Source organism: Phragmites australis, chromosome 19 (genome assembly GCF_958298935.1).
Source record: "Phragmites australis chromosome 19, lpPhrAust1.1, whole genome shotgun sequence".
NCBI lineage: Eukaryota > Viridiplantae > Streptophyta > Magnoliopsida > Poales > Poaceae > Phragmites > Phragmites australis.
Genome location: NC_084939.1, coordinates 25,168,603 through 25,180,449, shown reverse-complemented (window position 1 = coordinate 25,180,449; position 11,847 = coordinate 25,168,603). Strand labels below are relative to the sequence as shown.

Here is an 11,847-nt window from a genome sequence, read left to right as displayed (position 1 = left end):
TGGACTTGTTCCAATATGCTAACAGGGCATCAAGTTAGAACCTTGAGGGGGGATTTTGTAATAGGGTTAGACTTGTAGGATGATAAACACAAATATTGTATTTGTAGGGAAGTATTTTTTAACTTCAAGTGACTTGGAGGGGAGTATTTGGATGCACACAGACCACACTAACACACCCGTTAGCGTGTTACGATCACACTACACGTGTGTGTAAACGGCGGGAACCCGTGTTTAAACCTTGTTGGGCGGAGGATGCTTCCCATTTCATTTCAGTCATTCTCACGTTCATTATCGGGCATGCAAGGTAGGCATCCACGATTCAACAAGCATCTGTATACATACGCCATGAAAATAAATTCTGAAAGCCATAGATTGTGAATTCAGACGCCTGCTCCCTCACGTCAATCTTACTCCTCCCTCCATTCTTCGCCACACACACGTACCACCTTGTATTTCCCACTGCAGGGAGGAGTGCCGGCCGCTGCTCCCTGGCTAGTCCCTCCTCTCTCAAACCCAAGCAACATGAGCAGGAGGATACACCCTTCAGGCGCCGGCCGCGGCCACCGTGCTCGTCACGCGGCGCCCGTGCCGGCGGCAGATCGCCCGGCGGTGTACACGGTGTGGAAGAGGTCCAGCATGGGCTTCCAGGGGACCGACGGCTTCTGCGTGTACGACAACGCAGGCAGGCTGGCGTTCCGCGTCGACAACTACTCCCGGCGGCGAAAGCTCTGCGCCGGCGAGCTGCTGCTCATGCATGGCGACGGCACGCCGCTCCTTTCCCTCAGGCCACAGGTGATTACATACCTCCATGCTTGCATCTGAGGCTGCTGGTTAGCCACACACATAGGAGCGATATATTTCATTTTCCTGAACTTTTATGATTCATTTCTATTGCTTGGATTAATAGATCAAAAGGGTTTTCAATTTTACAGTATTCGCGGTTGTCCTTTACAATGTTCTTTTGTCCCTTGTTGATTAATTTCTAGGAAGCAATGCAAAGTAAATAGAAAGTAGTATTAATTTGATTACCAATTCTTAAAGCTTGATCAAAGGATTTACTGTCTACATGTAGTAATCACAAATGTCAACTTTACATTTTTTGCAACCTTCATTAGTAATCACGTTATCCCATTTTCCCTCTCTCGGAAAATGGCAGCCTTGTAGGTCTTGAGATGAAATTAAATGCATTTACCCTAATTCTGTTGAATGAACTAGTACTCCAGATAAATTAAAAGATTTGGTGATTCACGAGAAGATTTAGGCAAAACGAATAGGACAAATCATAGGAAATGCAACTCCCGGCAAAATAAGCAAACAAAATTGCTTTCGTAAGAAAAAAAAAGAATTATAGGTCTTATTCTTTTTCCAAATATTCGTATCTTACCCTCATACATTTTATTTGCAAGTTGCAATGTCACAGTTGTACAAAAGTCAGAAAATGATCCTTGAAGTCTTCTGTACTCTGATTTCTTTTTAATGAAAAACGTACTAGGAAAAAAATCCATGAAGTCCTAAACCTGGCCAGTAGTTTTTGACTAAGCAAAACCACCACATTTTACTAATCAGAGTAAAAACGATTTTTTTCCCATTGTGACAGCTTCTTAGCCTACACGACCGATGGAACTGCTACGCAGCAACAGAAGAAGGCCTCGACAAGAAGCAGTCTCGCATGTCACAACAGCAACTCTTCACGATGCGCAAATGCTCAGCTCTGCAGAGCAGCGACGAGGCAGAGGTCTACATGGCAACAGCAGCAGGTGCTACTGCCGCACCAGGCCATAGCTGCCAGCGCCTGCATGCAGCTCCCATCTTCCGAATCGAAGGCTCCTTCTCGAGGAGAAGCTGCAAGATCCGTCGTGGAAGCGACGGCAAGAAGGCGGCGTGGATGTCGAGGAAGAACGCCGGCGTAGCGTCCAGGCCGGTCACGGCGCTCGGTGACGACGTGTTCAGCCTCGTCGTCCGGCCGGGCGTCGACGTGGCGACGATCATGGCTATCATCGTTGTCATGGACAGGATTTGTCACAGACCGTACACGCCAATGGGGTGTTCTTCACAGTAGCAGTACAGCTCAGTGGGATAGAGGACAGTGTAAACCGTAGCAGTAGAAGTAGCAGAGATGCAACGACGGCAAATGGTAACCCATTTTGTGTGATTGCAATGTTCCCTCGAAAAAAAAGTTTAAATTCTGATTCGATACATAAACGCATAGTGTGGCCTCAGAGGCAGATATCGGTAGAAAAGGCCATGAGAAAATGGCATGCATTTGCTAGTGCCTAGTGGATACCTGAAGCACTAAAAATTCTAGACAAACAACTACCTCCTACAATGCATCTTTTGATCTCCATCTGACAGGGCATACTTATTTCAGTAACATTTTCAAAAACAACAGCCTCGCAAGCACACAAGCGGCCACTTGCTGCCATGCCAAGCACTCCAGGGCAAGCACTTGAAGGTTACCTAGCACAGCTGTAACTTCAGAAGACGGCATACCAAACTCCCCCGGCCAGATGCAAACACTAGTCAATAGTCATGTCCCAGATAACGAAATCACACTAGCTATTTGCTAACCTGTACATTTTCATCGCTAATCAAACGTATCAGACTGCAATTCAGGACGAATATGGCATACATAAATAAACTTCAGAGTTATTCAGTCTAGGGCATCATATCGTGCCAATGAACAATGACCTCCAGCTAAGGGCATCCCTTGAAATAAAGCCCTGATACCAAGCAGAGCACAATGGAAAAGATGAAAATGACTAAAGTTAATCCAATCCAAGAATCAAATCAGCAAAAGGGGTGTTAAGATCTAAACAGCTACAAGAGATATATTTACGTATGCATAAAGCAAGCCCAAGCATTAAAACTCAAGATTAAGCAAAATGAGTGCCCTCTTTACATTCTTATAGCATCAATTGGGACCGGTGGACCATAACCTCTCTAACAAAAAAAAGTTCGCAGCAGACAAGAACAAGAAAGACAAAAAAAGAAAGAAAGAAACTGCAAACCATCTTCCATGTTTTTCAAAAGGATTACGCTACGGAAGCATATAAATCTCAAACAATCAGCATGATTTCAATCATAACATTTGGGTTGTCAAGAACTTAAGCATGAGAATGGAATAAGTTTAGCCAGGACTACAGCCAGAGATCATCAGAAATCTTGTATTCGTGAGTTAGCTTAACTTTTGAATGTTGGAGGGATGCATGGAAAAACAGAAGCATCATGCTAATAAACAACTTATGCAGTAAAAAGGCCACTGTCGGCCAAGATTCTTCTATGCACAAACATAATGGACAGTTGGCACAAGGAATAAAACTTTAGCTCACTGCAAAAGCACTACATACAGACCTTCATGTCCGAATCCATTCTGTTACAGTACATGAAGGTTTGATTTCACTAATTCCGCTTAAACTATCAGCTACACAACTTGTGACTTTTCAGACTCTAAACATATTGGAGACCCACTGAAAGGATAGGTGGGGCAGATCTACCTACATAATATACTTCCTGAAGTAGCATGGCTATAGAATAAAATATTGCCTTGATGTTTGAACGATCAGAAGGGTGGAGGCAATCTCAATTCAAGTCAGCGTCTATACTGAAACTAAATATGCAGTGCAAAGAATATATGATTTAATAAGATACCATGAATCTTCTACTTGACCTTGAAGAATAAACTTTTCCTTTTTGGGGTAGGGTTTGGGCTTCAGAATCTTACAGATCAGAAAATGATTTATGCACAGTAATGAATGACCAAAGTATTTTTATACACTATTTGATATTGGTGAATCATAGCCTGCTGCCCATCACTAATGACTGCCTAGATTTAATAACGGAAAACGGTACCTTCTCTCTTACAGTTCCATAAAGAAAAGATTTGTCAATAAAGACATAGTACACAAAAACTAGTTACTAATCCGAAAAAACTTGTCAATAAGGATTAAGAATGTGTTCCTTCCAACAAATAAATATTTCTCCATAGTACATAACAGACAACCATATAGATCACTGGACACCACAGTATTAGTGCAATGGCATCAGAATTGCCACAATGGAGAACAAGAAGTAACGAGGCTTATTTCTGGAAAAGTCAGCTCAATTTAGAAACTATACTGCAATACTAGATGTACTTCTAGGAGAAAAGAGCACGGTACTCCTTGGCCTCATGAGTCATTTCTTCCATGGTTCTATCTTTCCTCTCAATGTCCAGATCGAGCTTCTCCTTCAGTTCTTTCTCTTTCACATCAATCTATTAGCAAGGAAAAGGGTAAGCGTTATTTGATAATATGTCAGATATAATATAACCAGATCGATGGAAAACTTTGTAACAAACCGCATCATATATTTCATCATTTTTCTCAAAATCCCCTGTCTTCCTTGGGATGACATGAATGTGGACATGTGGAACTGTTTGGCCAGCTTGAGGACCATCCTGATAAGTAATATCACTTGTCAAGAAACAATTTAGCATTATTCATTCATAGAATATAACATGAAAGAAAAGTTCATAACATGTAAAAGAGAAAAAAGGAGTTCACAAGGCTTGTATGGAACAATATAAATGATATTTTCCACAACCATCATCCTATTTAGATCCCAGGAGCAAAATCCAAATAAGATGCCACATCTACATTTTTTAAATTTGGTATCCAATACCGAAAAGATCAGCTCCTCAATGAGAGTAACATAGATGTATAGACCTCACCTGAATAGCAAATGTAAGTGAAGATGCTTTATGATACTGCTCAAGCCGTGCACCAACTTCCTTTGCAGTAGCCCATAAGTCACTAGTCTCATCAGAACTTAGGTCAGCAAATCGTTTCACTTCACGCTTGGGGCACACAAGAACATTTGTGTATTGTCAAGGAAAAATGATGTATATAACATAACAAATTTCTCTCTTGATATAAGATAGCAAGCTTCAACTTAAATATAGATGTCTAAACCAATCACAATTATGACAGTTTTGCACTAAATGACAATACAATGACAATTGATTCGCCACATTCATGATCAAATAAACACAGTCAATCTCATCACATGAATACCTAAAGCTAACATGATCATCTAGACAGACTCGATATTCAGGTGTAAAATGAAGAGAGAACCAATGCAATGTTTTCATGAACTATACTGCACAAGACAGAAAGTCAAGATAGCTTAATCAATAGTCTGGAGCGAGACCAGCGAGTACATGTGTATGTGGTACTAACTGGCTAACTGCAGACGTGCAGAACTCCCCCAAAAACCCAAAAAATGAGCTTCCAGAAAGTATTGCTTCAGCTTTGCTGAAATAAAAAGGATATGACCTGCACAATAAGGAGTGGTGTGGTTAACTTAAGAACGAGCAGAAGAACAAAACCTGATACAAAAGAAACACAATACAGCACTATGGAGCTTTATAAAACCAAAATGCAACTGCCACAACAAGCACTAGTCTCATGTTTCATCCGGGGAGAAAATATTGAATGGAACCGTTAGTGCTTGCTTGGTAAGCAGGGGACAGACCTAATCTCTTCAAATTGCAGAGAAACTCGAATTCCAAGCCAACCTGAAGGGATTACACATAATCTGTACCTATCCAAACAAGCCCTAGAAAGAGAGCAATGGTCCTCAACATATAGGTTTTTACAGCAGTTAGAACTCGTGTTTTGGTTACTCTAGCTTTCACCAACCACATTTTCAAGGCCAAGCTACAATCTTTTTCTTTCTTCATTCCTCTAGCGATGACTAATGTTCCAGCAATTCCCAAACTAATACTGCTATGTTGTTCTGAGCTAGGGAATGGCGGCCACAGCAATCAAGTAAGCATCACCGAAGGCACAGTGAAGAGGGAAGAGGGAATATTACCCGGGAGGAGAGGGCGGAGGTTGACCATGGCGTAGGAGAGGGGCGTGGCGTGGAAGACCTCCCTGGCGTCGATCTTGTAGGGCCCGAACTTGTAGGACGCCTCCATCCCCAGCGGCGGCGGCGGAAGCGGGGATGCGGAAAAGGACGAGACGGCGCGCGGCTGCGGCAGGCGGCGAAGGAAGCGAGGAGGCGGAGTGAGTGGGAGGAGGAGGAAGGCACGCGAGCGCAGCACGGAGAAGCCCCCAAGCATCTGGAGACTGCACAATGGAGAGGAGAGGAGAGGAGAGGAGGATTCCGGCAAGGACGGAACACAGTTCAGTTGTGGGCTTTCTGGAGGCCCGTTCGAGCGCTAGTTTTTTTGCGGGCTGACCAGAGACTCGGCCTGCGTATCAACTTGCAGTGATGTAGGATACTGCTGATTCATGCTCTCCTCCCACGCTCTTCTCTACTACTTAAAATACGAGTGGGTTTTCGCCTCATCTCTTTCTCATATCCCACTCATCTTATAAAAATCCTAAAATTCAATGCTATAGCAAAAATGTCCCTAATCCTCCAACCTCTATGCTGTAGCGAAAATAGCTTTATTAGACTATATTTTATAATTTTAGTGAGTAATAATAACATAGTTAATATGACTAACATAATTGTCAAGAATATATATTAATAGGTCTCATGGATATAATACATGAAGAAGCCATCGCAGTCAGGATAGAGTTTTGTTGAATTAGAGAAGTACTAAGAAGCTTAACCTCACCGGATGGTCCGGTGCTCTAGGTATTGAACTCACCAGAGCATTTCTACCAGAGAAGGTTGCAGTCATTGAAGTGAAATATCAAAGTATCGGATGGTCCGATGATCAATGTGTTACACGCACCGGACAATGAACAGTGCAAAGGGACAAAAGGAGTTCAACACACGGGAAGGTCCGATGTATGTGTTGTACACACCGAAGGCTTAACATCGGACTATTTTACACATAGGAAGTGCCAAGTGTTGAAGAACGAAGTTCAAGACACTAGATGGTCCGGTGATAGATGCTGTACACCGGAGTATTATTTTCAGAGAGGATTGCATTGGTTCGATTGGCTGATATCAACTCACCAAATAATCCGGTGATGAAATGATGTGCACCGGATGCTTACACCGGAGCAATTTATACAGATAAGAAGGAAAGACTCGGATGGCTCAGGATAACTCACCGGATAGTCCAGTGATGAAGATGAAGTATACACTAGAGTGTCCTGTATTCACAGAGGTTTGAGTGGGGGTTCTAATGGCTAGTTTATGAGAGTGTACTCGTCGGATGATCCGATGTTCCAACTTTTCTGAGCTGTTGGGTTAACGGTTACTGCGCGAATTTGAGACTATAAAAACCCCTCCACTCAGTCATTTGAGGTTGCTAGAGTCCTGAGAAGTTCATGTACACTTGAGAAGACATCCAAGCCACTAAAGTTCTTAAAGTGATCATTAAAGGCTATTAAGCACACCATTAGAGAGATATTAGTGCTTATAGGTCTAGAGAGTGTGTTGCCATGTGATTGTTGCCTAGAGATTGATCAAGGAGTGGTCCAAGCTTGTACCTCTTGTTACGCCGACACCTTAGAGTCTTGGTGACTTGCCGGTAAGCTTGTTGACCCTCCGATTTGGTGTGGAATGGCGGCAAAGTGATTGTGCGGGGATGTGAAGACCCTTATCTTTGTGGCTCAAACTCTGAAGTGGTCACAGAGACAAGTGACTGGAATAGAGGTTTGTGATGAGGCATTGCCTTGGTGGCTTATCCAAGTTGAGACCTTATTTTTTTGACTTGGTGGCTCAATAGCTGTGATCGAGTGTCGTTCGAGAGTATATGCAGGTGGAGCTTCAGCGTAGACTAGGGGTGACATTTATGTCATCAATCTTATTTAAATTTTCACATTTACATTCTTGCAATTTAACTTCCTAGATAAGTTGCAAACTCTTTTGATTGGTAAAGTAGACACATTAAATAAATTTAGAACACATTTAGATAGAAATTAATATAAATTTATATTGTATAGTTTTTGGAACCGAATAGATTCTAAGTATCCTAATTCATCAGCTTCTTAGGACATAAGAGATCCCTACACCTGCCATGTTGTCGGCTACAGATATAGAACTCGTTTTGCTAATGAAAATGAATTAAGAAATTAGGAGAAAAATTAGCATGTAATCTCCTTATTTTTTTAGATTTTATCTAAAATCAAATTACGATATTTCTACCGACGTGTTTGTTTGACGTTACTCTAAGAAGTATATATATATATATATATATATATATATATCCTGCGCTTATGTCCGAGTACTTAGCTAGTGAAAGAATGATGTATGGGTTCACTTGCTGCTACCAAACTCAAATATAGTGCGATGCACAAGGTGGAAGTAGTAGATTGACTACTCGTGGCCGTACCTAACTATACTAGCTAGGGTATGTAGGAATCATGATGTGCCATCCACTAACTGAAGGCATGCGTCATGGCAAACTGAAATGGATTCCCTGAAATACAAAGACGATGTGCAAAGTGCAATCACACTTGCATGCAAGAAAAGCAATCTGTCCGAAGCTAGCTTCACTATCACTAGGCATAATGGCAGTGTTTGGTGAATTGACATTATACAAGTTGCATACAGGACACCTTAGCATGCATGCATATTCTAAGTTTTTAATCAGCTTGCAGATAGAGTTGTCTTAGGGTCTGTTTGTTTCAGTTAGAGATTCTGAAAAGTAGCTTATAAAAGTTAGATTGTGAAAAGCTGGATTGTGAAAAGCTTTTAAACTGTAGATTCTAAAAAAATTTAATGGACAGTTTAGTAAAATAGACTTTCACAATCTATCAAAAGCTGAGGAAAACCAGCTTCTCATATTCTCACAATCCAACCAGCAGATTTTAAAAAGCTATAACCAAAAACTGCCTGTTTGTTTCAGCTTCGGATTATAAAAGCTGAAAGCCAGAATCCGAAGCTGAAACAAACATGGCCTTAGTTTTGTGGTCCTTGGGTGTATATATACACACTGTATATCTATTATGTACTTAGATGTACTGTAGTTCACTGTTGCGTCACCTCATAGTTACGATTAAAAAATAGTATAGTTGCTACTCACAAGATATATCAGTTACTACAAACATATATAGTAGTAACTGGGTACCTTATCTAGTTATAATTATGCACTTTTTTATCATGTGATCGCAACTGGGTCACCTCTGCGTATACCCCTAGTTACGATCTAAAAAGCAGTATAGTTGCTATCGTAACTGATTTTTTTGTCATATGATCGTAACTTAACTATTTGTGTTGTGGTAATTGACTATTTTTTTAGTCGTAAATGTGATCGCAACTGGGCCACCTCTACACACCCTAGTTACGATCCATAAAACAATATAGTTACTATCGTAACTGACTTTTTTGTCATATAATTGTAACTCAACTATCTGTGCTGTCATAACTGATTATTTTCTTAGTCGTAACTGGTAGTAGCGCAATAGTAAACTATAATGTTTCTCGTAATTATATACTTTTTATTATGTGATCATAACTTACATATATGTGTCGTCGTATCTGGGGTGGTGCGAAGGTGGCTGCAGCAACTGAGGGTGGCGTAACGTAGTTCACTGTTACATCTAGTCACAGAATAGATTTATCGTGTGTGTATATAGTGTGTGTGAATGAGAGAAAAAAACTGTTTAGGTATTAACTAATCTATCTTCATGGTAGTGCATGCTGCGTAGGTTTTCCATTGTCAATAAGAATTGATAGATACGTGGATGCATGTAGGCCGTAGGCGCACAACTTGCATGGGATTGTTCAACCATTTGATTTGATCAAACAAACTAGTTAGTGCAAAATAAAGATAGTGTTAATAAGTCAACAGTAGCATGGATCGGTCACGAACTTGTGATACTATATAACATTATCAACACAGCTTTTTATTAGTCCCCAATAAGATTTGACACTTGGATTCTTCTTCAGAGGTTTTCTCATCCATGAAGCGTTAACCCATATGTACTGCAGGCCGGTTTGCAAATCAAACAAACTATTACTATATGCCGCCTTCACTTTTGCTCGAGCAAGTGCTTCTCCCAAAATCTTTAATCAGGTTGAAACAACAGAGGAAAAGAAAAATAAATTCAGATGTCACTTGCACCCACCTGAAACAAAATTAGCAGCATGTGAATTGCCAATAATACGTCGTCATATATAACGCTGTTAAACTAATTGGAAGGTCCTGCATTGGGACAGCAAACATGTAATAAAAAACCTGACGACAGTTGTGACAAAGCTATATATTGGCGTATTTGCTTCACGACAACTTTTTTTTCAATGTGCAATCCTTCGAAGTGACGCGCTATCTACTCCTGTGTCAGAGAGGTACGATATGGGAGCACAGCTCCGTCGTTAGAGTTGTATTTGTGGCGGCGTAGAAGCAGGGGTCCGTTGGCCAAGTTGTGAGAGTGACCGTGGTTGAGTTGGTTAGCACGCGAGTTGGATTGGATTAGTCTTTACTGTTGTATGGTTGTGCCGTTGGTATGGGCGTCGTTTTGTTCTGAGGTCGTATTGTCGTCTTGAAGTTGTCTACCAATTCCTTATGGTATGACTGTCTTTCAAAACCAGATTCTCAACTCCTCTATCAGAATTATCCACGACCTCTATGGTCAGATCCTGTTCCAAACTCTGTTCCATTGAGTTATCTTTTTCACATTGTTTATTAAGGCAAGAGATGTAATTAGCTTCTGCAATGGCAGCCCTAGCTAGTTCCTCAGATTTAAATGCATCAATTTGCATATCAATATTATCAACCTCTGTATCTAAAGCAGCAATTACCTCAGCAATGCATTCATCAGGGTATTATTCAAAGGAGTGAAATGGTTAGAAGAGAAGGAAGTACCTCTAGTAGTTTTCTTCACCTGAGCTCTCTTCATAGCCTTAGCATGGATAGGTATGTCATCTCTAGGTATCCTAGAGCTGGCTCTAGTAGCCATCACAGGAGCCTACTTTTTTATAGTCTTAATTTTCTTCTTATTGGTTGTAGAGACCCACCCTTGGGTACTCTCCATGTGAGAGGTTGTCAAAGTCTTCTTCATTACCCCCTTGTGTAACCTCCATACCAGTCCCTTAAGGTGAGCATTTTCACCAGAGGCCACTGGAACAATATCCAAAGTGGTAGCTATAGGTGAGGAAAGGGGGTCTCCCCTGTCATCCTGCCTTCTGGAATCTCCCAAAGTTGATCCTTCAGTGTTTGTCACCTGCTGCTCCTATTTGAAACTAATAAGTGAAATGATGAATGTCATAATTAACTCGAAAAGAAATATAATACACCTGAAACTGCATAAAAGACCAGGAGTCATCTATAAAATTAAGAAAAAAAAACTAAGCTGTAGAATTTTGATAAAAAAAAAAACATTATTCTTTTTAGTCAAAGGTGGTCAATGGATTTTTAAGGTTTTTTTTGTATTCCATGATTTTTCGAGCTTCGTTCCTATGATTTTCACCATCCTTGTACTTTATTTTTAGGAATTTTCTTTAGGGTTAGATACCATCGACTTAAGGAATTGAGAGCTTTTGAGATCTTCATACCTAAAGTTGTGAAGTTCAATTTTTGAAAATTTAAAACTATTAGCTCGGAGAAATGAAAATTACCAAGGGGCGAGTAGCTACACCGTAGACAGCTTTTCGCTACTAGCATATAGGTTTATAATAACTAGTGTTGAACTAGCTAGCATCCTTGCAAAACGCTTTCTCTATGGCAGATTATTGCTTTATTTTAAATAATTTTAGTACTGGATAAGTTAAGACATGCATCGATCTATATCGGAGAGAAGAAATTTGAAGTCAAAATATTTTTGAGGGCTCGACCAATCATGGAACAGAAAATACGAGCAACAATCATTGTAAGAAGTACCTTTTTCTTCTACGTGCAATGCATGCCCTTATGCATGTACCGAAACTATCAAGGTCCGTTAATTGAAGTTCTTAATATGC

The 11,847-nt window shown here is 40.7% G+C and overlaps 2 protein-coding genes across 2 annotated transcripts; one reads left to right on the top strand and one right to left on the bottom strand.

Annotated features, from left to right (window-relative positions):
- The first annotated feature begins 380 nt into the window (after positions 1–380).
- On the top strand, positions 381–2,150 carry LOC133900615 (protein LURP-one-related 8-like). Its single transcript, XM_062341812.1, has 2 exons — positions 381–792; positions 1,598–2,150. Exons 1-2 carry the CDS (start codon positions 523–525, stop codon positions 2,057–2,059), a joined length of 732 nt encoding a protein of 243 aa, XP_062197796.1. The 5' UTR covers positions 381–522; the 3' UTR covers positions 2,060–2,150.
- Positions 2,151–3,937: 1,787 nt separating this feature from the next.
- On the bottom strand, positions 3,938–6,148 carry LOC133900616 (bifunctional bis(5'-adenosyl)-triphosphatase/adenylylsulfatase FHIT). The gene is made up of 4 exons (XM_062341813.1): positions 5,853–6,148; positions 4,709–4,856; positions 4,337–4,435; positions 3,938–4,252 (listed from the first exon to the last, which is right to left on the bottom strand). The coding sequence occupies exons 1-4, from the start codon at positions 6,101–6,103 to the stop codon at positions 4,136–4,138; spliced, it is 615 nt and encodes a 204-aa protein (XP_062197797.1). The 5' UTR covers positions 6,104–6,148; the 3' UTR covers positions 3,938–4,135.
- Positions 6,149–11,847: the final 5,699 nt, after the last annotated feature.